At 29.9% G+C, this 27493-nt stretch overlaps 4 protein-coding genes across 9 annotated transcripts; 2 read left to right on the forward strand and 2 right to left on the reverse strand.

The window, feature by feature from the left end:
• Nucleotides 1–360: 360 nt before the first annotated feature.
• On the forward strand, nucleotides 361–2585 carry LOC134834731 (cytochrome P450 315a1, mitochondrial). Its single transcript, XM_063849485.1, has 7 exons — nucleotides 361–521; nucleotides 583–789; nucleotides 897–1114; nucleotides 1383–1714; nucleotides 1773–1991; nucleotides 2053–2184; nucleotides 2252–2585. Exons 1-7 carry the CDS (start codon nucleotides 385–387, stop codon nucleotides 2438–2440), a joined length of 1434 nt encoding a protein of 477 aa, XP_063705555.1. The 5' UTR covers nucleotides 361–384; the 3' UTR covers nucleotides 2441–2585.
• Nucleotides 2586–3181: 596 nt separating this feature from the next.
• On the forward strand, nucleotides 3182–6701 carry LOC134833254 (uncharacterized). Of its 5 annotated transcripts, none has more exons than XR_010162115.1 (5): nucleotides 3182–3305; nucleotides 3375–3540; nucleotides 3602–5864; nucleotides 5934–5989; nucleotides 6049–6117. XR_010162115.1 is itself a non-coding variant. In XM_063847515.1 (5 exons), the coding sequence occupies exons 1-5, from the start codon at nucleotides 3232–3234 to the stop codon at nucleotides 6490–6492; spliced, it is 2964 nt and encodes a 987-aa protein (XP_063703585.1). In that variant the 5' UTR covers nucleotides 3182–3231; the 3' UTR covers nucleotides 6493–6701. The 5 variants fall into 5 exon arrangements, 3 of the variants coding, with proteins under 3 accessions (XP_063703585.1, XP_063703586.1, XP_063703587.1); XR_010162116.1 differs by having other exon boundaries at nucleotides 3602–5860; nucleotides 6049–6111; XM_063847515.1 differs by having other exon boundaries at nucleotides 3602–5825; nucleotides 6049–6701.
• On the reverse strand, nucleotides 6561–8151 carry LOC134833256 (uncharacterized). Its single transcript, XM_063847518.1, has 4 exons — nucleotides 7741–8151; nucleotides 7118–7362; nucleotides 6781–7040; nucleotides 6561–6717 (listed from the first exon to the last, which is right to left on the reverse strand). Exons 1-4 carry the CDS (start codon nucleotides 8070–8072, stop codon nucleotides 6652–6654), a joined length of 903 nt encoding a protein of 300 aa, XP_063703588.1. The 5' UTR covers nucleotides 8073–8151; the 3' UTR covers nucleotides 6561–6651.
• Nucleotides 8152–16528: 8377 nt separating this feature from the next.
• Nucleotides 16529–26105, reverse strand: LOC134834376 (proton-coupled amino acid transporter-like protein pathetic). 2 transcript variants are annotated; one of them, XM_063849017.1, is made up of 8 exons: nucleotides 26087–26105; nucleotides 21100–21202; nucleotides 20472–20703; nucleotides 19154–19275; nucleotides 18037–18104; nucleotides 17490–17964; nucleotides 17186–17430; nucleotides 16529–17117 (listed from the first exon to the last, which is right to left on the reverse strand). In XM_063849017.1, exons 2-8 carry the CDS (start codon nucleotides 21171–21173, stop codon nucleotides 16930–16932), a joined length of 1404 nt encoding a protein of 467 aa, XP_063705087.1. In that variant the 5' UTR covers nucleotides 21174–21202; nucleotides 26087–26105; the 3' UTR covers nucleotides 16529–16929. The 2 variants fall into 2 exon arrangements, with proteins under 2 accessions (XP_063705087.1, XP_063705086.1); XM_063849016.1 differs by lacking the exon at nucleotides 26087–26105 and having other exon boundaries at nucleotides 21100–21324.
• Nucleotides 26106–27493: the final 1388 nt, after the last annotated feature.

The raw sequence follows: 27493 nt of genomic DNA on the forward strand, positions 1-27493 counted from the left end.
CATCCAAATTGACAAAAATAAAAAAAAAATAAATAAAAAAGAGATTTTGAAAAAAAGACATGTTTTAAAACGAATTGTTACAAAAAATGAGACCTATTTGAATAGTTTGAGAACTTTTTAAAATAATTAAAAAAATAAATAAAATAATAAAAAAATCAAAGGAATCTTCACATTCAGTATGTAACTAAAACATGACTTGTAATCCTATACCAATAAAACTTTAATAAAAAGCACATATGTAATATTATAAACAAATCTTGTCACAAAAAATTCTCTTTGCTGTGCTCGACATCCAGTAACGATTTGTTTTTACTTCATGCATGACGAAAACATACTTCGTTTAAAAACAGCTGAGAAGAATTGAGTGTTTTAAATCGTATCAGAATGTCGAAAAATTTTCTTTTCAATTTTACAAAAAAAGGAAACCAAGCAAGACGATTAGCAACGAAAACGGAAGTTTTTAAGCCTTTCAATGCTATTCCAGGACCAAGTAATGCAAATTCGATTGGAGATCCAAAGAAGTAAGTACTTAAAAAAAAGAAGTTTTAATAAATTGAAATCAAACCTTCGCTTATTTCATAGTTTGCATAATACCATTCACAAGATGCACACGACGTATGGTCCAATTTTCCGCATAAAATTAGGAGAAGTAAATGCCATCTTTGTAAGCTCATCGGAACACATGCGAGAAATTTTCCGTTATGAAGGCAAATATCCCAAACACCCTTTGCCATCGGCATGGCTCTATTTTAATAAGAAATTCAACTGCAAACGTGGATTGTTTTTTATGTAAGAATTATTATAAAGAATGTTTGTTGTTTTTCCTTTTTTCACATTTTTCTCGAATTCTTTTGTCATAGACACAACAAAGAAACTAATTTGGTTCTTTTTTTTAGGGACGACGACGAATGGCTGCGCTATCGGAAAATTTTGAATCCCATGCTTCTGCAAAATTTCAATCGATATCGACACGCAGTTGAAATGGCGTGCGATAAATTGATCGATGACGAGAATAACCGCGTCGTCGCTAATAGACGGGATAAAAGTCTACGTGACACGGAATTCGTTGAATGGAGGGATTTAGAGGCACGTTTGTATCGATGGTCGATAGATGGTGAGTAATGGAAGGTTTCCCTAACCGCGTGTCAGTCTCTTAAGCTCCGTTAAAATACGCCGGAGAATGAGTTGAGAAGCCCAGAAACACTTTAAAATTATTATTCCGTGGCATATTTTTTTCTGTACATCTCTTTTTCCCTTTTATTCAGATTTATGCAGAATCATGTCGTTGTTTATTCTGTCAATTATTTATTCAAGTGTGTTCGATGTTTTAATGTGATTTTTTTTTATTTGTATGTATCTCTTTTTTTCGTTTTTGCCATAAGTGGTTATCAACGTGCTACTTGGAACAAGCAACGATAACATTATTCCACAAACTTTGATTAAGGAGTTTGGCGAAGTAGTTCACAAAATATTTGAGTACAGTGTACCGTTGCAAGCAATGTCTCCTCTCGATTTCCCGGAGAGCGTTGAATGGGAGAAATTTGCGAAAGTTACAAGCCGCACATTAGAATTGGGAAATCAAATAATTGACAAAGCGATTGAAAATTGTCCGCTTAACAATGAAGGATTGTTAAATCAATTCAAAGAACAAGGAATTGCAAAAGAAGACATGAGAAGATTGTTTACGGATTTGATTGTTGCTGCGGGCGATACGGTAAAAATTGTTTACATCTGTATTTAAAATGATTTCGTTAACAGTTCTCTTTCAAAAGACTTCATTTGCAACACAATGGGCTCTCTATTTAGTAGCGAAAAATGAAGAAACTCAAGAAAAGTTGCGACAATCTCTGTCAATAGATGATTTTGAAAAAGAATCAGAATTAATTAAAGGAGCTATCAGAGAAACACTTAGATTGTATCCGCCAGCAACATTTATTGGAAGAATAACGGCAGAATCGGGTGTTATTGGGAATTATGAGATTCCAAAGGGCGTAAGTTGAAAAATTTATCAAAAATTTTTTGTGAAAATCTATTGAGTTTTGTTTTTTTTAGACTCTTGCTTTGTTGTCTCTCTACACTTCTGGTCGAAATGAAAAACACTTTTCTCAACCTTTTGATTTCATTCCTGAGCGATGGTTACGAGATCCATCCAATTTTCACAAAGCAGATCCACAAGCATCTTTGGTAAGTCATCATTTCTTTTTTTTATTTCCTTTTAATAAAAATATCAATAAAACATTCTTTTCAATAGCCTTATGCAATTGGAGCTCGTTCCTGCATAGGCCGTAAAATAGCAAATTATCAAATGCACACGTTGCTTACAAAAATATTGATTAACTTTGACATGAAGCTGCTGAATAAAAAACCTATTGAGTCGGTAATGAAAATGGTTATTACTCCTAAAGAAACTATAAAAATCGGTCTGAAAATGAGAAAATAAACATTCGTAACGGTTCTACGAGTTTTTTGAATTTCAAATCGAAAAATATTAATCAAATACTCACAAATTTATCCAAATACACAAATATCGTACAAATACCATATGTACGCTGACCAAATATTATTCATTTCTTTGAAATTTGTCTTTTGCATCCTCAGCAATTTATTTAAATTAAATTTTTACAATTTAAATTTTTTACAAATTTTGTATAATAATAGTAAAAAATAAAATGCCAAAAATTTTTTTATAAAATTTAATTGCAAAATCTAAATTTTTAATGTAAATTCAAAACAATAGAAATAAATCACAATTAAATTTAAAAAATAAATGAAATAAATTATAAAAATTGAAAGTATGATTTAATTATGTATATATATTAATATAGGTATATTAAGTTAAATTTTATTGTAATTTTGTTGTTTTTTTTTTTATTTTTTTTGAATTATTTATTTTATTTGAGGTTTTGACTTCAACATAAAATTTATATATTTTCAATAAAAAATTTAAAAAATCAAATGAGAACGATGATTAAACAGAATTGCTTTTGTAAATAAAATATAAAAAATACTTTAAAATCTTAAAATTTTATCCTTGCTCTTTTTCTTATAGTCAGCGTATTTGGACATAAATATGAAAGTATAAATAAATAAGTAAATAAATACAAGAATTTCTTCGCAGAGAATTTGTTCTTTTTAAAATTATTTGTAATTTTATCAATAAAGTTTAAAGAATTTTCCGCACCAATAGATGAAAAGCCTTTCAACATAATTTGTATATGATTAGAAAGGAAAATGTCTGTCGTTGAATGTTGCATCAAAAGTTGCAACAACAAGAAAGTACCCGAGAGTTCTGTGAGCTTTCATTAGTAAGGAATTCATCATTAGAACATTTTTGTAAAGAATAATTTCGACTAAATTTTATATTTTTTTGACAGTATGCGCTTCGACTGGATTTTGGATCTCAAGGATAAAAACGCCATTAAAGAAGGATTGACAAAAAAACTCATTTGTAGCAAACATTTCAAGCCGGAACTTGTGATTGAACGAAATGGTCGAGAATTTCTTGTGCCAAATGCTGTTCCAACTGAACATTTGCTAAAAGTGCGACAACTATATTTACATATATCAAAAAAATTTTTTGTAAAAATTGTTTTAATTTTAGGAACCAGATGTCGATACAAAAAAGACGAAAAAACATGTTTTGACAACTAACAAAAGGTCTTCAGAAATTGAGAAGAAAACGTGTGACATAAAAAAACTCCAATTGCCAAACTGCTATGTGCACATTAATAAAATGGTTTTGAAATGTTTCGGTCCAAATTGTGGTATCATCAATAACTCTCACACTTATGTAGCACAAATTTCTTCTGATTCCGTTAAATCTCAGTACATTTTTTTGTGCAAACAACACAAAAATGTTTTCAAATCGGATAAGCAGTTTCATTTGCGAAAAACTGAAAATGCTCTATCGTTGAGAAAAGGTTCAATTTCTATTGAAGATTCAGAAACGGAAGAAATTACCGTTTCAAAGAGAGTTGAATCAAAGAAAATTGTAGAAAAACGAGCAACACGGTTCTCTAATTCACAGCAAAAGGAGAATGTTTTGTCAAAATCTGTGAAAACCCAGAAAAAGAGTGCAAAAGAGGATGACGACGGAAATAAATCTCCATCTGAGATTTGGAAAAAAATCGTGAAACAATCGAACACTGATAGCAAGAATCGAGTACGTCCTGAAAAGAGAAACGTTCAAGCGACATCTGAAATTTCTGAGAGGAGATCTGATAAAAAGGTTAAAGTCGAGCCTGAGGTGATTTGTCTCGAAGACAGTGACAGTGATGATGAAAAATCATTGAAAAAGCCAAAAGATGATGGAATAGCGCAATGTTGCATTCCCGGATGTAAAAGCTCGAGTGTTCATTCCATCATAACAGTCGGCGAATCGCCCAATTTCGAACATCTTACTGTCTGTTTGCACCATCGAGATTGCTTTAAAAATATTCACGCTGTGAAACCTATCGAAATACATCCCAATGAAAAATCCAAATACGGTAATTATGTGTTGGAAGAAGGAGAAGTACCTCCAAGTCCTGAAAAGTCTCCTGAACGAATTTTGCCAACATCAACAATTGTCGCTTCTCCGTCGCGAATAATTGAACCAATACCTGTTCAACGTGTTCGCCCAACAGTAAGTGTCAGTAATACCATAGAGGTAAATGCACAAGGACACACTTTGATTTCACGAAAATGTACAACAAATCCATCAGGATCATCAGAGCTTTTTGTGCTTGAAGAATGGAGCGATGGATCTAAAATTTACACGCCAGCGCCTCCGGGATTACCCCTCGGAAAATGTACAAAAGAGCAAATTGCTTTTTACAAGGCACGAATTCCTCCTTCCTCATCGACATCGATCATCCCTACTGTGATTCCAGATAACAATGAAATACTCTCAGCGCGTCATATTGTGCCAAGTGTCGCTCCAACCCTGCCTATTGCAGATATTAGTAAGAGTGAATTAGTATACATTGGAGGAAAGCCGTATCTTTTGACGGGTGTTCAAGGTTTAGGATTAACACGTGATGCTGTTCAACCATCGCCTTCTGTACAACCAACAATTTTTCCATCAGTATCATCGACAACGATACCAAAAGTGTTGTCAGTGAGATCTTTAAGCGATCCAAGTTCTTTTCCTCGAGCAACAATTGTTTCTGCAAACTCACAAAAAACCAGAATAAACAAAAATTCAATGAATACATCGACGTCATTTGAAGATGAGGAAGAAACTATTCTGTCGGATCATATTGAGCCCGTTCCTGTAGCTTTAAGACGCGTTGAATCAACATCAGGACCCTCGAGGGTACGACAACTACCTCAAAAATCTAACAAAACAACGCCAAGAATTGAGTTATGTAAATCCTCTGTGCCAAAGACCTCAAGCACGCCTTCTCCTCAAACGTCAAATACCCGCAAAACATCATTTCATTTGGAGAAAAGTTTGCCAAAACCAGTTAGTAAAAATCCAACAGTAACAACGAATACTTGTAACTCAATTCAACGATCTCCTCCAAAAATTGTCAAACCTCCAAATATTATCAAGACAATCAGTTTAAACTCTCTTACGATACCAAAGTTTCCCAAAGGGTTAGAAGTGACGTCGATACCTGCCATTGATGATGATTCCGACAACGAAGATCCCAAAATTGACATGATACAAAATGAAATGGAAATCGAAGATCCATCAGATCCACTCTCGATGAATGTTATTGAGTCAATCGATCTGAATAAGGACCCTTTGAATGAAGATTATCAACCATTTTCGAAAAGGAAACAAAAATCGCTTGAACGAAAACGTGGAGGCAGCTTGCCATTTCCAAGCTCTCTAAAACGTCAGTATTAAATTTTTCTCTCTAATCATGACAATGTAAGTTTTGTTTGATTTTTACAAACTGTTCTGATAAAACTTAAAATTAACTATTTTTCTTATTTTTTTTTAGAAAATCGGTTTTTATTGTGGAAGAAAAGAGTCTGTAAGATCAAAAAAGATCTTACTGTGAGTTCACTTTACATATGAATTATTGAAATTTTTACTTATAGTACGATTCGTTTCAGACAAAAGTGATTTCCAATCGATTTTTCGAAGTTTCCGCAAATATAAATTCCGTTGAATCTAACAAAAAATCTCCGAATTCTTCATTCAAAAGCACAAATCTAAATTTTTGCGATTCATGCGATATTTTGTTCAAGAGCAGCATGCGACTTTTGGCTCACAAAAAACTTTGTGCTGACAACCATTTGGATTTAAAAGACACCCGAATTTACGTTTGTGGAAGATGTCAGGCAACGTTTCATAAACGTTTTTCAATATTTAATCATGTTAGACAGTGTAATATTAAACCACAAAGCATCTACAACTCGCCATTCAACTGCGGATATTGCAGTCACTCATGTGCCTCTTTAGGCGAAATGGAAGCGCATTTTGAAATAGCATGCATTGTCTTAAATGCAAACAAGAATTCAATTAAAATGGAATCTAACCAATTAGAAGTATTTTAGAAAAAAAACATTACCTATATTAGAGTAATCTGTAGAAAAAATTGTTTTTCATTAAATACAATCAACATTTATTAAAATTTTTTGAAACAATAACATGAGGTGCTTATTAAATATATCAAATATGTACAAAGATTAACTTCAGAGGAGTTGAAGAATATTTCAAAAGTTGTTACGTGCTTTTCTGAATTTGTAACTACCTTTGTCGTTGTTTTCTATGCAAGGAACCTGTTAAAAAAATATGTTATTTTTCAATTTATCACAAATAACTTTTTTGAAGATCTTATTTACCTGAACTAGATTAAAGTAAATTGTTCCCAAAAGGTTTCCCGCAGACGAATTTGAATGTTTTAAACACGAAAACAGCATGTCGTCACAAGTACAATGAGATTTTGTGTATAACGAATTATTCTCCAATTCGTATCGTTTTTGGTAGGGACGAACTTTACTCGGACACAAATCATGCGTGCGACAACATCGATCAACATTTGATTCGGTACCCAAGTCATGATAACTTTTTGCTATGTCACCCGTTCCGCACCATTTTGTGCCTAAAAAAATTTATCGATTAGAATTTTGGCAATTTTCAAAAAGTTGACGATTTTTTTCTTAAAGGAATCTTACAAACCTGGAATTATACCACTTAACAAAGATATAGATGGGAATGCTTGATTGTCAAAGAGCCCGCCACGTGACTCTTGTATCGGTTGGTCGCTTTGCATTTCCTCCAAATAATCATCACGTGTCTTTTGTTCAGCCTTATCAACGAGCTCACATTGATACATTAGTTTCATCATATCCTTAAAGCTAATTTCTAATGGGCGGTTAATTTTAGAGAGCTTACGTAACATTGATTTGCCTTCCATGTCAGAACTGAAAACAAGTAAGAATAATAAATTACCAAAAAGTGAACAAAATGAGAGTTGTTTTATTATCTATGCATTCACTAAAAAAATCTCTTATAAAGGATAGATTTCTTTGAAACTGGATCAATTTGTTTTTTTTTATTCAAAAAAACCAGTTGTGTTAAACTCACAATTTTGTTAGAAGAAAGTGAATTATGAGCAACTGTAACAACGAAACAGAAGCTGTAACAACCAAATACGGTAAACACGTTTAGTAAATACGAAACAAAAAATAAACAAGAAGATGCGAAAAAACTGTAGTTAACAACACACGAATGACCCAATTCTATCATTTTGTAAGATTTTTTTGAGTTTTTTATAAAACATACTAAATAAGAGTACTTACAACACTTCAATTAACTCACAGCCAAGAAGAAGTTTTTCCGGTCCTAATTCTACAACAGCAATCGTTGCGTCATGATAATAGATCATTCGCAATGAATCGCGATCAATACGACGCCCCGTGAATGTTTTTGTTGCGGATGCTTGTCTTTTTTCAACATACTGCTGAAAGGGTGCGAACGATGTAAGCGATGGGAGTTGCAGAGATTCGCCAAAGTTGAAAGGCAAAACGGGCTTCGCTCCAGCGGATGTTGCTACAAGAAGCACCATAAATGAAAATCGTATCAGCAATAAAATGCATCGTTTTACACGTCTTTTGTATGTGACTGCTCTCATTTTTATGTTTTTTAACAAAGTTTTTATTTGCCAAAAAAATATTTTATAATTTTTTTTACATAATTTGCTTATACGTCATTCGTTGTGATGCGATATCGATACACTCACAACCGAGTTGATTCGAGTTTATTTCATTTTTGCACAATCTGTAAAAAAATATCAAAAAAAAAAGAGAAATTTTTATCGATCATTTAAATGACTGCGGAACGTCAAATACGTAAATTATTGATAGTTAATTTGAGAGACGTGATGATAACTTTGTACGATGGAATTTAATCTTAGACTGAAAACCTTGAATTTAGATTTGCGCCCTTTTTAACGGATAAAAGAAGTAATAAAGAAGATCTAATTGAGTACAAGTTATCCATTTCGAAATCTAAAGTAAAAAACGTAAACATAGAAAAGAATTCTAATTTTGTTAGTATTACAAATATTTTTTGTTATAATTTTTATAATTTTAACTGAAATTTTAAAAATTATATTTAAGAATAAAATTTTAGTGAAACTTATTGAAATGAAAAGAATAACGATCTCTTTTTCATATTGATTAAAAAGTAAACACAAAAAAGAGATCATCATCGATATATTTTAACTTAATAGAACACATGTTTATATAGTAAAACAACAAAAGCAAATTAACTTTTTATACCATTATTAGTTGTTCAATTGTCACACACAAAACAAGTGCACAATAGATACAAACATCAATATTGATTTTTATATGGTTCTATCGTTCACTCATATGCTCAATTTTAAATAATTGAGTAATCACGCTTATTGATATACCTACGTGAACTTGCCAGCTTTTTAACTCTTAACACAAAAAATTCACGTACTTTGAAATATAATTGCAGATTCAATCCATTTTTTGTGCAATCAAGTTACGTGAGACGTTTATTTATAAGGTTAAAGAAGTTGAGCAGATCAAAGATTTTCTATTACGATATTTTTGTTTCTATTTTTGCTAAAGTATTCATTTTTAAAGAACTGATTAAAACTCAGAAACGTTAGAGAATCAAATCATAACATTAAGAATAGGTTGAAATAATACAAACAAAATTTAACAATCATTCCACAAAATTATGTCATCAAACTTTGTTATGTTTAATAAATGAGCTTTATTGAAACTCTTTTCTTGTAACACGACAATTTTTATGTTTACTTTACTTTACTTTAACTTGTCAAGTTTTAATTCTCTTGTACGATCGTCTGAACGTGCCAAGGCAAACCACATGCACCTTTATATTCATACGAAAACCAAGTGTTACTCAAAGAGTGAATGATCTCTTTCAACTCTTTCTCCGAGTCAGTGAATATGTTTTGCAATGAAAACTTTTGTAAACAAAAAATGATCATAGGAATATTCCATGATTTGCAACGCCGATCGATATCATCAAAAACATATCATTAAATATTCATTATGGGAACATGACATCTGCAAAAGCCACGTTGAAGGTTGCAGGCTACTTTTTCATATCAATGTACAAGTATTTTCAAAGGTAAATAATTGATAAAAATGGTCATTGCATGTGAGACGACATGATGTCTATTATTGTATTGATTTTCATTTCTCATGAATGAAAATTTTTATAAAACATTAACGATGAATGTTTTATTGTAATTACAGGTATCGCTACTCATTTTGTGTAAGACAATGTTAATGTCATTTTTTATTTAATATACACTTGAATTATACCGGATAGTTGAAATTACATTGTGACATACGATTAGAGAGGCGTCAAACCTATTATTGACGTTTTTTTTATATATTTTAAAATTTTTTCGGTTTTTTGTGATTTTTAATTTGTAGATACTAATGCCTGATTATAAATTGATTATTGTTATTTAGCTTATATGAACAGTAATTTTTTAAACAAATAGCATAGAAATTGCGATTAAAATTTCTTATAGAAAAATTTTTAATACATTAAATTCAATTTTTTTTCTTATTAATTAGGTATAAATATTATTTTGTTTCTTGTATAATTTTTCTTATGCATGTGCTATGAATACTTATGCGTGATTTTAGTGACATGTGAAACTTTTCCCTTGAATTTATTACTAATTTATCATAACCAAATAGTAATTTCATAAAATGTTTTAAATGTTATAATTTGAAAAAACGCTCGACAGTTTTCTCGAAAGGCAATATAAACGTGACAAAAGTTTTTTGTTTTTAATATGTGACTTCGTTCATTCGCATAATGCTACAATTTCAATACTATCATTTGTTTACATTTAACACTTGGATTTCTAAAAAATTTCACTCTTCTTTCTGTTGTTCACTATTTTATTTTTCATACACCATTGGTTGTACACACTTACTCAACTTTCACATACATTTAATATATATATTAGCTTTGAATTATCGTTTAAAGTGTGTATCATTACAATTATTTTTTCATATTCTTGTCTTATTGATTTATTTTAATTAATTAAAATTATAATTCGTTATCGATTCCTCAGTATTTTTTTAATTAGTACATAATTTATTCTTACATTTTATATAATTTTATTTTATATAATAATATTGCGTAAAATATATTATGAGATATTATTTAAATTAAATTATTTTATTATATTATTTTGTTTTTATTTTAACCGGTATTTTCGCTTTGCCGCTGTGATCACTCTTGTGTCTGAATCACTACTAAACTGAAACATGTAAACTGAATTAAACATAGCTTTGTTCCACTCATGTGTAGATATAGACTGTTCGTTTTCTCTTACGTTTTGTTTAAAACGGTAAGGTTTGTACAACTGTATAACAGTTTTTGGACATAAATAAATGCAACTTTTGTAGGTGAATGTTTAATGTTTTAATAAATCAGGTAATTGTGATTTTGTGCTTTAGAATTGAGGAAGGAATGGATTTTGGTGCAAATATTTTTGTATTTATGAATTAAACAGCAGCTTTTGACGTCAAAATATTCGGAAATAGTTTTAAACGTGTATTTTTTTATCATTTTATTCATACTGTTGATGTTGATAATCAAATTTGGTTAGTTTGGAGGACAAACTGTGTTTGGGGGTTGTGACGTAACGTGAAATAGATAGATTCTTTAAAAAATCTCAAATGTTTGATGTTTTAAAAAAAAGAGTTATCATATTTTTTAGTTTGATTTTTTATTGAAACATTTCAAACTATTAATTTTTCATAGTATATTTTATTTTATTTCCATGGAAAAAATGTGTAGAATTTATTTTAAAAAATGTAAAATTTTACACTTATTGAGCAAAAATATACATTAACCTAAGAGAATGTTTTAAACTAAATGTAATAAAATTTCCTGTAAAGAAATTATTCGTCAAGTCTTATGGGTAGTTATGAATTCCTTGTGCTGCAAGAGCCTTTTGAATTGCTTCCGGAATAGGCGGAGGAACTGGCAAATGATTACCCTGAAAAAAACTCATTTATTGAAATTGTCTCTTCAATAGACAAATACTCACCAATGGTTGAAAACCATTTTCATCAGCTGTATAGTCGACTCTATATGTTACACCATCAGGTCCTAAGTACTCATAATATCCATGAGCTTTTATATGGGCATCATCTGTTCCCTTATTAGCAACACGTCCTGTTTCTTCAGCTTGAATATTGTTTTCAGTCTTATACAGATAATGATATCCATCTTCATCTATGGCACCCTCTTGTCGCAAGATTTTATAATCTCCGTAAGCGTTGGCGTAATTTTGACCGAAGCCGTTATTATGCTTATTTACAGTTCCAACAGTTAAACGAGTGTCTCCAAATGCTGAATTCGGTGAAGAGATTGTCTTTGATTCACTTAACGATGATTTATGAGCATTTGATCCCGTCTTCGAGCTAAATCCAGTTTTCGCTGCGTTCAACAAACCTTTATTTGTCGTCTTTGAAGGCGATTTTCTATCACTCGTTCCCAATGTCGTTGAATGACTTACAATTGAAGCTTTATTTCCTCCGCTAAACACACTTCCCGTTGAACTTCCGCCAAAATTATTGTTTCCGCTGCTTGTAAATCCAGAAGTAGCTACAACATTCGGCAAAAATCCAGCAAACTCGTCAGAATCTTCTAACAAAGGCGGTAAAACAGACGACGAGATACCAATAGCTGCAATTGCTGCATTTCTATCATGCTCGTTATAATTTCCCGACGATTGATGAATTGAATTTGATACATAATTTGAATTCGGACCAGATGATACTACAGAATTGTGATGTGATATGCCATGTAACGAGTTTTCAGATCTAAAGCCTTTACTAACTTCCGTTGAATGACCTTTTTGACCAAACCGAGATCCTTTAACAGAATGTGGTCCAAATCTGGAATTGCTTCCGAAACCTGATGGGCTAGTTGAAAATCTAGAATTACAAACAAAAGAAAACATAATGATAATAAATTCATTGGATATCTGCTTTCATAAGATGACTCATGTTGGTTTTAAAACAAAAAAAAAATTGCCATAAAAATGTTTAAAATTTAGCTGTGGGTGAGATGCCATCAAAATTTAATTACACAAATTAAAATAATTTGATCCGATTCGTGAAAGTAATTTAATTCATTAAAATTCGACATTAATTATGAATTAAACATTGTCTCCAAAATAATAATTTTAAAAAAAAGTGTGGGTGTTCAAAAACAAAAAAAAACTATTTAATCACTTTTACGCATCAAAACTATTTAGAATTAAAGACGACAAATAAGTAACTTAACAAGTAAATTCGAAATTTGATAATTGTTTATATTCTCGTTTCAGAAGTCAAAGTTAAGCAAATATTCAGGATCTACTTTAAAAAGTATATGTTATATGGTTATTATATATATGATATAAACTATATATATGTTATATATCTACATTCAAAACCAACATATAACAATCAAAGAAAATTCCAATCAAAGAAAATTTTTTACGTATTTTTTTACGAATTTTTTCCGTATTTTTCATATTTTTACAACTACAAAAATGCCTTTTAAAATGTATAAATCCAGTGCAAATTTTTAAATATCGAATAAATAACTGAAACTTGTTTTGAGCTCGCTATGTAAATAGCTAAAACTAGATGAAAACATTAATGGGAGGAGGAGTGCCATTCAAGTCGCTCATCCATCACTCGTCTATCCTAATTTAATAAATCATCGAATTTTATCTAGAACACTATTGAGTTTATGCCTTTTTATGTTCAAGTTCGCGTTAAAATAAAACTTTAAAAATTATAATGTAGATCGCTACTTTGCATAAGAAACAAATATTTTGTAGTTTAAATACAAATTCAAAAAAATGTTTTTCTAATGTCTATCCAAATTTGTACATGAAGAACTAATTTACATTCACTCTGACGATGATTCAAAGAGATGGAGATAATGAATGACATAACAATAAACATAAATGATGATCGTTTAATAAATGTTCAACAAACAAAAGAATATTTAAATGTTTAATCTTTTTTTTACAATTTTGCGTATGAATATGGATTTGATACGGATTTTATTTGAAACTGTTATGTAAGTTGCTATTTGGCAGATTAATTTACATTTTCAACAAAAAAAAAGGAATTTCCTTACTCAGAGCCGCTGTAATCGTGTACGTATCGCCCACGATCGTCATGTTGGTAATAACCTAGATAGTGCCCAAAGAGCTCAGGATAGTATTTACCGTCGGAAGGATCTTGGGGACGGGCGTCAATAACATTGAATGTTAAGACAATTATCTGCAAAGTGAGTTAAATTTTATTTTCTATTTTTTTTTTTTTTAATTACTTACCGCTGCTAAAATTTTCATATTGTTTCCGTTTCTAATTTATAAATATAAATATTTTTTTTAATTTTCTATCAGATCAAAAAACTTTTTTTCACTTTAATGTAATATTTTATTTCTTTTCTCATAAATATTACATAATAATATTTTTTTGCCACACTTTTATTGTTCTATTGTCTGCAAATTTTCATCACATTAAATGTCACTTAATCATTTATCTCATTTTTATGGTTTTAACTAAATGCTTTTTTATTTTAAATCCTCAAGTATATTTTTGCGCCGTGTGATGTCGAAGTCGTTACTCTAACAAAGGTTACTTTTAAAATGAGTCTTTTATCGAAAAATTTTCAGATATTTATACATTTTTTTGTCGCGATTTGTATTTAAGTTTGTTTTGGATTTTATTTGAGACAGTTTCTATTGGATATCACCAAATATTTTTGGTTCCTTCTATTTATGGTATTGAATATCTACGCTATGGATTTCATTCATACAGTTAGTTTTCTTATAGTATGACATTGTGACAATAATAAACTAATTTCTGTGGCACGCGACCTTAAGCGAAGAGATGATATGGAATTAAAAAGTGAAACATGAGATGAATCATAATTATAAGGGTTTATTTTCAATTACTTAATTTATGTTGTTGAAATAGATTTTTGTGTTAAAATGTTTCTTTCATTGATATGAAAAGAATAAAAAGAAGAAATCAAAAGTAAAGAGCGGTTAATACCTCGTCGTTAAGTTGAATACAGCGTGGGGATGATTTACTGCCAAAATTATGAAAAAAAAAACAGTGCTAACTCGAGTAATTTATCAATACAAATAAATCTTTATTTCCAAAAGTTTGCATGTCGATCATTAAGACAAGTGAATCTTAGATTAGTTGCGAACGTTTTCGTTCTAAATCGATTAAACTGTATTTTGGGTAAATTTAATGGTGTCTTACAAATGTGAAAGGAAATTCAAGGACAAAGTATTTTTTCTTAACGTTTTTCTGTTGTTGAATGAATCAATAAATAAAGTTAAGTTTCAAAAATTTAAAGGAAAAATTACCAATAGTTGCCTTCTTCATGAGAATTTTCCATTAAGAAGTTAAGAAGATGCAAATAGTTTAATTTAATATTATTTATGCGCTTTAGATTTTTTCTCAATTTTCATTATTTTGAGCCACGTGTCATTTTTAATATCTTAATACCACACACTTACTAATCTTATCATGATCTTGATCATTATTTTTTGACATAAATTGCTTTGATCGAAAGAGTTCATTATTTTCAAAGGATTTGAGTGACAAATGTGACAAAAATATGCAAATAAATGCTAATGACAGCCGATAAAATCATAAATTTTGTATGAATGACTACTGTTTGAATTCGATCAATATTTATAACGAAAAATTAATGTGAATATTCATATGAATTTTAAAGGCGTGAGAAAATATGTTCTTAACAAAGACTGGGTACTCCATTGCAATGATTTAATTAGATTTCATTGACTTTTGGGTGTTTGAGATGTGTATTTGAATCGCTTTAGGCGGTCATTTTGCGCCAACAAAATCTGTATCAAAGTCATGACTATTCAACAGACCAATAAAGTTAACCACCTTGAAAATTCTCTCGGAGTGTTTGGCTAATAAATGACCATAATAACACAAGAAGGCATGTCTCACGATGTTTTGTTTTGTTTAGAAGCGATTATTGTCATAAAATTATCGTAAAATCATGTCAAAAAGAGATCAATTAAAATAGAAGCAGAGCGATTTTGCATAATAAAATAATTTATGCACGTTACTGGAGACCATTCTCGTTTAGCAATGAAAAAAATTACAACAAGAAATGATCGTTTGCATGAGATTAAGTAAAATCCTGAGAAATTTGCATATTTTCTCAAAATGGATCTATTAGAAATCGATTTTTGGTTCATTTTTGATTGATTGTTGTCGTACCTACGCTCCGCATTTTCATTGTGACAAGAGATCGTTAGTAAAGCATCAATTAATTATGAAGTATAAAGTATTTGAAAAACATCGAAACTCATAATTTTCACAAACCTGCAAAAACAAAGATGAGATAAAAACATATATTCATACATTTTTGGAATGTTAACGACCTTTTGTTGAACATTAATATGGTAGATTGATTATCATGACACGTAAAGTTTGGTATGGGGCGTGTAACGGTCAAACGTTGGCGTTTTCATGAAGAGCGGCGACGAACAAATATAATCCAAATAAATGAATGAACAAGCAAAGACACTTGATACTTTTAGTTTTAATACTTTTTGTCACTTATCAAATATTAAATACTACCTTCAAAGGTCACATGGGTAAAGTTGACAATTTGATCAAAGAAAAATTAATATAAAATGTTTGAAAGAATGTTATAGAGGAGATTAATGACTTATGTTACCTTCCTGAAGGCTTATCAAAATTTCATACAAAACGAATTTTTGTTTTCCTATGTTTCGAGTTTGCATCCCCTTCGGACTCTGTGATGTTCATTGCATAACTTCAAAAATCAAAAGAATTAGCGTAAAGGCGATTTTTTGAGTTGCGTCGCAAAGAAAATTTAAAGGTACATACCTTTTTTCTGTTAAACATTTCACACAAATCCATGAAAATCTAATGAGTGAATTTGATGATGAACAAATGGTCTGTAAACTTTCTTTTGACAAATCAAAATAGAATAAAATAATGTATGAAATTTAACTTAATTTATTTATAAAACTTAAATGTTTAAAGTATCTTCTAAGTGTAGGTAATTTTTATTTACAGGCACTTTCACTTGTACACAAACTAAGAAGAAGAACACAATCACTGACTTGAAAGAATTCTTCTATTCCTCATTCTATTTTTCATTATACATAGTAAATAAAATAGCTAAAACTAAACTTTTGTCAAAAGCTAACTCTTAACTTATTTAGCAATATAAAAAGTGTATTTAAAATTACATATGTATATCACCTGACCTTTTTGCTTTGTCTTTGTTGAGACAAGAAAAAGATAGAGAAACAAAAAAATATATCTTAAAAAGTTTATCCCTTAAAAGTAATAAATTATTAAAAAATATTGTTCGAAGAAAATTTTCAAAAACTGGGCATGCGAGTGTATTGTCAACATTTACTCGGTGTGGTTTTCCTTGTCGCCAGAGTAGATATTGATTATGTTATTTATACTGACGGCAGATCCAGCGATCAATGCAAGAATGGAGAAGACCCCCAAAATGATATTTTTACACAAAATCCAATTGAAGCGTCCCAAATCATCCCAATGGAATACTGTTTCAACGATGCTTGGAACCAAAAGACCTGATTGAAAAATTTTCTTATGAGTTTTTTTCTTTTGCATTGACTTGAATGAAATTTCTAAAACTTACCAAGAGTACTAAAGAAAATTGCACCAACCAATGAGATGAAGGGCTCAAGATCGGGCACAGCAACTGCGACACAAGCCATGAGTAACATGATAACCGTTCTCAAGGAAACTTCGATGAGTCCTCTGTTGTTTTTCGGCAATTTATCCTTAATTTTCTTCATCAAAATATCCATGGGGATGTAAAATTGTAAACCAAATGTAAAAAGAATTGCTGTTGCAATCAAATATTGGGCGATTTGGCTCAGACTACAAAGACAAATTTATTTACAACATGTTTAAAACTTGAAATTATTTCGAATACTTACAGGTCATCAGCAGGCAAGTTCAATGTAACACTTCCTTTAACTTCGTCTCCAAAACGCACATATCCCAAGAACCCAAGAGAAGCATACAAGATGATCACGGTAAACATAGCAGTGTTCAAGACTCCCGGGCATCCCAAGAAGTGTTGTGGTTTTGCCATTTCGTTTTCTACAGGCATCACAGCGCCAATACCTTCCATCGCAAAAATAACAGTAGAGAAGAACAAAGGCAACGTTGCAATTTTACTCGTCATCAGAGGCTTATCGGAAAAGACGAGTGGCTCGTTGAACATATAATAAAGGGTTATTCCGAACACGATAACAATGAATATGTTGGCTAACATTGAGAAGGGAACCAAATATTTGAGAGAACGGAATTGTCCAATTAGCAGTACAGGAATAATGATGATCGCAATGTAAATTCGTACATCCCAACTTATGTCGAGGATCAAGTCCGTTGCAAGTTTTGTTGATTCAGCTGAAATGCGTTGCGAAAAGTTAGAGTTGAAGCTTTTAATTTCAAGGACAATGAACACGCGAATTTACTCACCGATAAACAAAATGTAGACACAACCGGCACTATAATACGTTGCCATCAATGCATAATCGATAAACTCTCTGAAAAAAAAGTATTAAATTAATTCGACATTATAGAAAGAGAGACACACAAACAACAAAAATGTGAGTTTGATTATTCGTTTGGAATGTTTTTATTCCCTTTTATGTTTTTCAGTGCATTCATCAGTTTTTATTCACTTAATAGCTCACAATATAAAAGTCATGCAATAACATATAAAGTCGTCTACAAAACTCATTTAGTCGAACAATCCGCTAATTTTGCACTAAAATAAAATTAAATACATATTATTTAAATTTAAATAAAGAGGAAATGAATCTAGCGTCAAAATTGGATATAAAACGTGAGTAACGTTGTTTCCTAATATCGCACGTGACGATGTTTTGAACAGTTACAGAAAAGAGTATTCGAAGAGTGAAGGAAAGAATTTTATCTGAAAATGTTTACATTTTGTAAGACGACACAAAAACGGAACAAAATGTTCATGGAATTTTGTAATTTGTCAACTTAACTAACTTAATCTCGTCTAAATGAACATCGTTAAGATAAACTTTAAAAATTATTGCTCTTACTTCACAATTAATAATCATAAATTAATTATTTACTCGTTGTGGTTATTAAATGCATCAAAAGCAGTCAACGGAAGTAAATTCACCTACAATTAAATAATTGTTTTTCTGTTTACAATACATTACAAGTTGACTTAATTACATACACAGATTTCTTTAATTATCCGACTATTATCTTAATGATATTTTGTGAGTTATTAGGAGTCGGTTTGCTGATCTCGTCATACTCAACTGAGAATCGTGTGATAGTGAATATAATTTATGTCATTTGTGCTGAGACGATGCCGATTTTCATCTGATTAACTAATTTATTGCATTGTACTTTTTTTTCAAGGGTAAATTAAAAATTAAGTATAAGCAAGCGAAAGTCTTTTAAAAACTTGTAGAAGTTTCATTAATTCGAAAAAGTAGCAAATATGTAAGTATTTGTTTAGTATTTTTTTTTTTTTTAATTACAAAAAGTTTTTTTATTTCTATCCAAACAAAAAATAATTAAGTTTTATAATAAATTTGTTACTCACTTTGCTGCTTTCGAGAACCTCCGGCATGGCAATGGTCCATATTCAAATACACGTTCTGCTGTCTCCGCAAATCCCAAAACAGGAACCTTTGTTTTCTTACAAACGTTGTGTGAGGTTTTTACCTGGAAGTGAAGAAACAAAATATGAGAACATGCATCATAATTTGCAAAACGTAAAGATGAGCTGTTGAAAAGAGAAGATGGAGAAGTTAATGAAGAATTGTGACGCAGTTATATTCTTTTTTGCTTGCATATTGTGTTCTGGTAACATAATTACAACGCTGACAGAACCGGTTATACATCAAAAGAAATTCATTCGACCTTCATCTTTTTTCACCGTGTGATAAATTTTTCAAGGCAATATTCTCGCTACCTTGATACGTTCTTGTTTCTTCTTTTTTATGGATGATCTTATTTAGCAAATAAAAATTATCTAACTTTTTTTTTATGACCTGATCTTCAAAGTTACTTAATTTCATCTTCTACGTAGCAAAGTTTTGTTAATTTCCTACTTCTCAGTTACAAAATTTATGACTCAAAACTAGATTTTATAAAATTACAAAAATGTTTAAGAAAGCATAGCCTCTCTTTTGTATTCAAATTGCAACCCACTTAGTCGTCTTCATTTGTGATATCTCTATTAAAAAATATAATACTTCTGCCAATCCTTTTCTTTAAATAAATACCAACAAAAACATTTCACTTGTGAATTTCCATACAAATTCAATAACATCGCATACGACGACATCACGTGAGCAAGTAAACATATTTATCACGATACAGTAAACAAAGCAATTCAATTCAATTCATGTCACAACTCAAGTATCGAGGGTTTCTTTCTTCCTCGATGAAAACAACAACACTATGGATTCTCTCTTCCGCGTTACAATCAACGTAAAAATTTGCATAAAAAGCTTTCTGAACAGGCGAAGGACGCCGGAAGACCATAAATCATCAAAAAAGACGAGTCGCGCAGCTTAAATATTCAAAAACTAAAGTTTTGAAGGTACGTGTTGGCCTATATCTATCAAGTGGCTCGTCGATGCCTTTCCTGATAATTGATATTAATGTCATGTCTATTCTAAAAGCAAGCATGAACATACAATACATACATAAAGTGTTCAGTGCGTCATTCGTTCAGTTCACAAAATGCAATTACATAATAATTTTAGTCGTTTATGAGTCTCAAAGGTAATTCCAATTAATATTAAACGTCGTAAGAACGTGAGTAAATGTAATATGCTTTCACAACTGTCGTGCTACTATACACAGAAAGCGTCAACTAGTAATGAATTTGTCTCTCACAGTACATTACTTACCAAAATATGAACACAATGTGTACAAATGAGACCAACAATTATCGTTCCAAGTGCACCAAATAACAGTCCAGCATTCTTAAATGCAGCAGGCATTGCCAAAATCCCCGTCCCTAAACTTGACTTTAGTAAATGTGCGAGCGAGCCCATTGTTGAATTGGGTTTTTCCGTTTCACGATGCTCAAATGGATTGTATTCATCGTAGCTCTCGAGATCCTTTTCCGCGAGTTTCGTACTGCAAGAAAAAAAAAACAGTAATTTTGTTATCAATTATTACAAATGTACGGAACTGAACTCATTAATTAAGTAATAATTTGGAAATCCCGTTAATCAAAACAGAAGTTATCTTATCAGATTAATTAACACTTTAATGATCATCGGCATTCTTGACGAAGCATTTAATTTAATTCCTTAGCTACAAAAATATAAGTTTTTTCGAATTTAAGAAAATTTAAAAGAAATCCGTCAAATGAAAAAATTTAGCGAAATATTTTTTGACCTAAATTCAATATTTTGTTCAATTTTATCCTTTAATTCAATTATATTTTTAACGAAAAAATTTCAATTGTCGATTGTTAAAGTGTTAATATCGAAACGCAATTTGAAAATTAATTTTACAGTTAACACTTACGTTGAATTATAATCCGTTAGATTGGTAGTTGATACACCGCCACTTTTTTCTCCAGTTTTTACATCAGCTACCATTTTTTCAATATTTTTCTAAACACTTTAATCTGAAAATAATGCGAAATATTTAGATTTATTTTTTTTAATTCACTTGTTTTTTCTTAATAAAATTTATTTGATTTTATAGCGATAAACAATATTTTGTTTCAATTTGGTCCTTCTCGGTTGAAGGAACGAGCTAAAATGATAGCGATTGAAGGACTGCCTTACACTTTTAACTCATTCTTAGACATTTACGACGATTGAGCAATATCTCATAAAACAACGTTATCGCATTGTTATTATCTTCAAAGTATTTAAGCTTGAAATCGAAGAATTCTGTATCAACGTGTGACTGAAGATTAAATTTATTCAATAGCTGACTGTCTGATAAATAATTGCCAAGTAGCAAATTAGTGTTCAATAAATGTTTAATTCAAGTTAGAAAGGAAGCTTCTTAGCGTTGGCGTTTAGCTCTGAGAAGATGGTTATGCAAAAAATCTCCGTTCGTTTGGCAAGAAATTCATTAATTTTGCATTATTTTTGCGATAATACGTAAGTGAGTTGAATGACAGTCCACTCGTGCTGAAATTGCTCAAAAAAGTAAAAGTATTTTACGTCATAATATAAAGGGGACAATAATCCAACAAGTCGTCAATAAAAGTGGTTAAGACCTCTCTTGATTAATTACTGCTCAAAAGTGTGAGGAATTTAATTCACTTATAAATAATTTTGAAAATTGGAAATTTTGCACAACTTTCAGAAACTTGTATCTCCTTCAGTTTCGAGTTTTCATTACACTTTTAGTAGTATCGAGAACTTGGTGGTTATCTTTTCTGACGCACTTTGTCCATTATCGAAACAATCATTAATACAACGTCATGTCAAAGTTATGATAATACACTTAGATAGTGTGATAAGATTTTTCATCATAGGTGTGAAAAAATTTGGTTAATGATAACACTACATCAATCGATGATATACATATATAGAGCGCGCGAAAAGTGTTCTAAGGTCTGGGTGAGGCCTATTTTGTAGGTCAGCGACAGTTTTCGTTACAAATAAATTATTATTTTACTTCTCGCGACGACGCTGCTTAAGTCCAAAACGAACGAAAAATTACAACATATTATTATAATTGATCATAATTACAGTGCACTTACTTATTATTATTATAATGTATGCACGAACACACTTGTTTTGCGATTTTTTTGCGCGCTTAAAGAGATAAAAGCATTCCTTTAAAGGTCGGTCATTATACCGAATCGCAACTTAACGCTATACATGAGACTAATCTTTGTGTGTGTGTATTTGCAACAAGCAAATTCTATTTATAATAAAGTTATATTTGGGTTAATTAGAGTGAAACAAATTGCAAAAATACGAACATGACAACGACTGTCTACCAAAATTCTTATCGTCTGAGTTTTTTTACTGTCATCGTCACGTTCCGCCGATAAGATTTCAGTTAAACAGAAGTAAAAAAAAAAAAGTTGTAAATCATCGTTTTTTTAGGTACCTAATTTAGAAAATCACGGGTGAAACACAGACAAAAAATTGCATCAGCCAAAATATATGTACGATACCTAGGATGCACATTCGACAAAAAAATGCGAGAATCAAGAATCGACAGATAATTGGTACGAATTTAATGAGACATAAGTAGTTTCATTCGCCTTTTTTGAGTGTAATGAGCAACGAAAAGCAAGCAAAATAATTATTTCGCATCATAAAAGGAGCCAAAGAAACCTGTTTTTCGATGGCAAATGCTTCCATTGCGCGACTCCATGTATCGATCATCATGTAAGTTTTGATATAAAACTTTTTCGGTGATTCGTTCATACTTTAAATTTTTTATTCTTTTGTATAATTTTATATTTTATACACAACTTTTTAATTCCTCATAACTTATTATGCCAAAATTATTTTAAATTTGTCATACAATTATACATGTAATGTATAATATGTATATTAATTTTCATATCGGGCGAAATGACATTTTTCAAGGATTTTCTGAAAACAAAGTTTGGTCAATGACTTTGTTTATATGAATCGCTGTTAATTAAAATGTTTCCATAATAAATAAGTGCTTGTCTAGCGCACTCCATAAATTTGTATTTGTTTGCACATTTTATCAATGAACATTTGAGCCGCAAAAAAAAATTCCACAAGATATCCGTTATACTTACTTGAGTACACTCGAAACGAGACTAACATAATTTACATCAATATTTACTCTTTATACCGATTTTTTTCGATTTCATTCGTAATCAAACAATCGCAGATAGAAATGTGCCAACTATTTTCTAATCAAATGAAATTTACATAATATTCCGGCAGGTATTTATAAATTTAGACTACCGGCACGTCTTTATCGTCGCTCGTCATCGTTTTTTTAACCAAAGAATGCCAAAAAGTGAATTTCGTCAATGTCGCAACTTGTAATGGGACTTATGACAATTATTGATTCACTTTTTCGAAGCCTGTAATTAAATATTGCCTAAAAAACATTTCTTGTAATGAATATTGATTAAATGTCATATAAACGATCATGTGTTTGCTGCCGATGGTGAACCAACATGATATATAGAATATACCGAGCGCCATATATAGAAGATACCGAGACAATCATGGAATTTTTCTTCGTTAGTATACTCATAATAATGAACTCTCGCTCTTCTCGTCTCTTGTCATGTGCAGACGGTTGTTACTTATGATGGTCTATAATCATTATGTTTTTGTTTTTAAATCACATTGTCATTATTGGCAACTTTGTTTCATCTCTTTTACAAGTTAAAATGAATTTTTTGTACATTAATTGTGCAAACTTAAATTTCTCAAACTCATAAAAAGTACATAATTATTAAAAATTAGTATTATTTAGTAATTTTAGAGAACTTATAAAAGTTTTCATGTTGACATAAAACTTAAGACATCATAATTTTTTTAAATATAGGTAATTTTAGAATTACCCCAAATTACGGTCTTTTATGATTCATAATGCAATAAACTACCGAAAAACTTAAAAATATATTTTTATAATAATGTTTTGTTAAACAATTAGCAAATATCAATTCTCGGAACAAATTGTCATTGCCAAACAAATACTGAAAAATGCGTAACAAATCAAATATGTTGACATGCAATAAGAGTATTTTTGAATATCTTTGAAAAGTTGAAGAATGAACTATTTTGATACAAATTTGCATGAAATATCTTCACAGTTGCCAAACCAGACATGAAACTGCATAACTTTCATTATCGGCTTACAAGGTCTTACATTCTTACAAATTACTATGATATAAGAAAAAAGACTTTTATAAAAAAAATTGTCATTCAAAGGCGATAATATTCCAAATTTTGTCGGACAAGTCTCAAAAGTTATAACTCATATACAATTACAACCGAATTACAACGTTATCAATTTATATGAAATTTATTAACCTTTATTACACACATTTCGTATTAAAATTGTTTGTATGTATATTGCTTGGTTAAATATAAAAGAAAAAACTGTTGATAGATAAACTTGAAATTGAATTAATAAAAAACTCCATTTAAATTTATACTATTTTTGTTCTTTTTTGTTTGTTGTAATTTACATTATATCATATATATTTTTAAAAAATGTCAATGAATGACAACAAAGTGATAAAATACAAACAAGACCATTAATATTTTTATACCTAAATCTTTTTTTATGTTCATGTTGTGGTTTTTTCAAAGAGTTAAAGTGATAAATGATTTCGCATTTTAAAAGAAAATTACTGTTTCGCTAGACAGCTTGACGACGACAACTAAGTGATCGTCAACAAGTTTTTTGTTGGTATTGCCGTCAACCACAAACTAGATGATCATGATATGGTTTTGCGCGATTTTTGTACGCAATACGATCCATTGGTGCGTCACACGAGACTCTTGACGAAATTTCAGTTTATCAGAACACGAGACATATATAGTAATAAAAATAATATTAGGAAAAAAAATATCTGAAAAAGTTTTACATTATTATTTACCGATAACCTTGTATTTAATGTTTTATCACACACAGCAGCACCAATTAAAGCAGTGAGAATAAAAATATGCTAAAAATATACTATAAATATATTAAAAGACAAAAAATTGTTTCATACTTGATTAATTGATCACTTTGATAAAAGCTACTGCTTTACAACATATTAATTTTCATTTAAAAAAAATGCGCACATGTTTTGGCGCCTGAAAATTGCAGCTGTTATAAATATCTTGTGTCAATATATAATATATTTATATAAAAGTATTCATAAAACGTGTAAAATAAAAGTGAAACTTGCTTATATACCCTAAAATAATATAAAAATGAGATTTTTATGCATTACATTTTCGAGATCATGGAAAACATAGAAGGACAAGCGATTTTATTTTCTTTGAATTTTTTTGAAGGTATTTATTTGCTTGTGGTTAATCTTTGCAGTTTTTCTGATGAAATTTGAATATGAAATTTTTCAATGATCAGTGCGCAGTCAAATAAAACAAAAATAAACTTTTTGTTCTGTTTAAAATAAAAATGAAATGTTTGTAAAAAAAATTGGTAATTTGATCCAATTATAATACTAAACTTATTAATTCAAAGAAAGCAAAATAAACAAAAAATATGATGATTTTAATTTTAATGTAAATCAATATATGTATGTATTAAGGCATTGTTGAACAAATTTTCAAAAATTAATTTTTAACTTGGTATCAAAATTTACATTGCATTCGATATCAGAAAAAAATTTCATCAAAATGGCAAGTTGATGAAAACAAACGTCAAGTGTTTTAGTAGCTATTGTCAATAATACTATCGGTGCACGTAAATTTCAAACATTGAAACAGCTTATCATGCTTATGAATTTTTCAATAAGTTAATATTTTTACTTTTAAATTTGTTAAACTTAAAATTAAAACAAACATAAAAATAAAGCACTCACCAACTATTTTAAATTACAGATTCAATTATTAATTTCAATCAGAATTATATTTTCTTTGAATGATCTTTTGTTATATTTTGAACCACTTTTTTTAAATATTAATTGTGTTTCATGATTTTTTATTATTACCGGTTTGTTGCAGTTAAGTTCGACAAGTTTTATAGTTAATAATAAAAGTAAACAATTTGTTCACTTGTCTGTTATGCAAAATAAAAGGTCAAAAAAAAATTTTTTTTTTTCACTTTTCTAACTTAATCTTAATTTTTACACTTTCATTTATTTATTTATTAGTTGTTTTACTTATTTTTCCGAGTTGCGATAACAATTTATAATAAAAATTACAACCGTAACGTTTGTTAAATAATAATAAAATTTTTAATTTAATTATTAAAAATATATATTTGTATATATAAATATTAAAAATTAGTGAAAAAATAAAAGATGTTAACATATGAACGATCAACAGGTGACTGAAATAAATAATTTTGTTTACCGTATATTTTATGTTTGATTTTTACTTTACACATTGTTGAGCTTTTTGTTGAACATTTCATTCATTGCGCGTTTCGTATATGTATAGTTCACGTAGGTGTTTTGTTGTTAATACGTGAATGATGTTGAATTTGCAAGGATTGTCGATGGAGACGAATGGTGTGTATGGAAAGAATATTCGCCGTCACTGACAAAATGTCTGCAATACTGCAATGCGTTGTATGTACAAAAATGAATGAAACACGAATTATTACTAATATGGTAAAGTTATTAGACTAGACACCAATCAACATATATATTGCATTTAGTACAGTTATCAATATATCGATACTGCCCATGTGCGAATTATAGTTGCTTTAGTTTTCATTTTCATCAACTTTGTTTTGACTCGAGTATTCGCGTTTATGAGAATTGCTTGAATTGCGAGGCAAGTACAATGTGTTAATTCGTTTCTCGGGGATCAACAAATTTATTATACATGCCATTTTATATAAAGGAACATCATTGATGCATTTGCAATTAGTAAGATTTTAGCAATAGTATTAGAGATAGAAAGACATGAAATGATAACAAAAGTATTAATATATCGAAAAATATCGTCGAAAATTTTGAATAAACTCAACGGCTTAACATTTTTAAATGCTCATGGAAATTTCAAATTATGTATTGGGCTTGTCTCCATCTTCATGCCTGCTAATTCAACAGATTTTCCTCCCATTTTCTGTTTTATTTTCTCTGCTGAAAATATTGCATAAATTTTGTCTACAAAAATTGACGTTTCAATCTCTATAATAAATATACCATTAATGTTCATAAACGATAATATACATTTTAAAAAGTTATAATAATGATAATAAAATTAATTATAATGATGATGGTCGTCAACTCATATGCACCAACACAAATGTAGGTTGA

This window comes from Culicoides brevitarsis, chromosome 3 (genome assembly GCF_036172545.1).
Source record: "Culicoides brevitarsis isolate CSIRO-B50_1 chromosome 3, AGI_CSIRO_Cbre_v1, whole genome shotgun sequence".
Classification (NCBI taxonomy): domain Eukaryota; kingdom Metazoa; phylum Arthropoda; class Insecta; order Diptera; family Ceratopogonidae; genus Culicoides; species Culicoides brevitarsis.

Excerpts from the sequence above, each read along its gene's own strand:
- LOC134834731 (XM_063849485.1), top strand. The coding sequence starts at position 385 with ATGTCGAAAAATTTTCTTTTCAATTTTACAAAAAAAGGAAACCAAGCA. Across the intron at positions 522-582 it reads TCGATTGGAGATCCAAAGAA|TTTGCATAATACCATTCACA; the intron begins GTAAGTACTTAA and ends CTTATTTCATAG. Across the intron at positions 1,992-2,052 it reads ATTATGAGATTCCAAAGGGC|ACTCTTGCTTTGTTGTCTCT; the intron begins GTAAGTTGAAAA and ends TGTTTTTTTTAG.
- LOC134833254 (XM_063847515.1), top strand. The coding sequence starts at position 3,232 with ATGTCTGTCGTTGAATGTTGCATCAAAAGTTGCAACAACAAGAAAGTA. Across the intron at positions 3,306-3,374 it reads AGTTCTGTGAGCTTTCATTA|TATGCGCTTCGACTGGATTT; the intron begins GTAAGGAATTCA and ends TTTTTTTGACAG. Across the intron at positions 5,826-5,933 it reads ATTTCCAAGCTCTCTAAAAC|AAAATCGGTTTTTATTGTGG; the intron begins GTCAGTATTAAA and ends ATTTTTTTTTAG.
- LOC134833256 (XM_063847518.1), bottom strand. The coding sequence starts at position 8,072 with ATGAGAGCAGTCACATACAAAAGACGTGTAAAACGATGCATTTTATTG. Across the intron at positions 7,363-7,740 it reads TGTGAGTTAATTGAAGTGTT|TTCTGACATGGAAGGCAAAT; the intron begins GTAAGTACTCTT and ends ACTTGTTTTCAG. Across the intron at positions 7,041-7,117 it reads GTTAAGTGGTATAATTCCAG|GCACAAAATGGTGCGGAACG; the intron begins GTTTGTAAGATT and ends AAATTTTTTTAG.
- LOC134834376 (XM_063849017.1), bottom strand. The coding sequence starts at position 21,173 with ATGGTAGCTGATGTAAAAACTGGAGAAAAAAGTGGCGGTGTATCAACT. Across the intron at positions 19,276-20,471 it reads CACATTGTGTTCATATTTTG|GTAAAAACCTCACACAACGT; the intron begins GTAAGTAATGTA and ends CTTCACTTCCAG. Across the intron at positions 17,965-18,036 it reads TGTCTACATTTTGTTTATCG|CTGAATCAACAAAACTTGCA; the intron begins GTGAGTAAATTC and ends AACGCATTTCAG.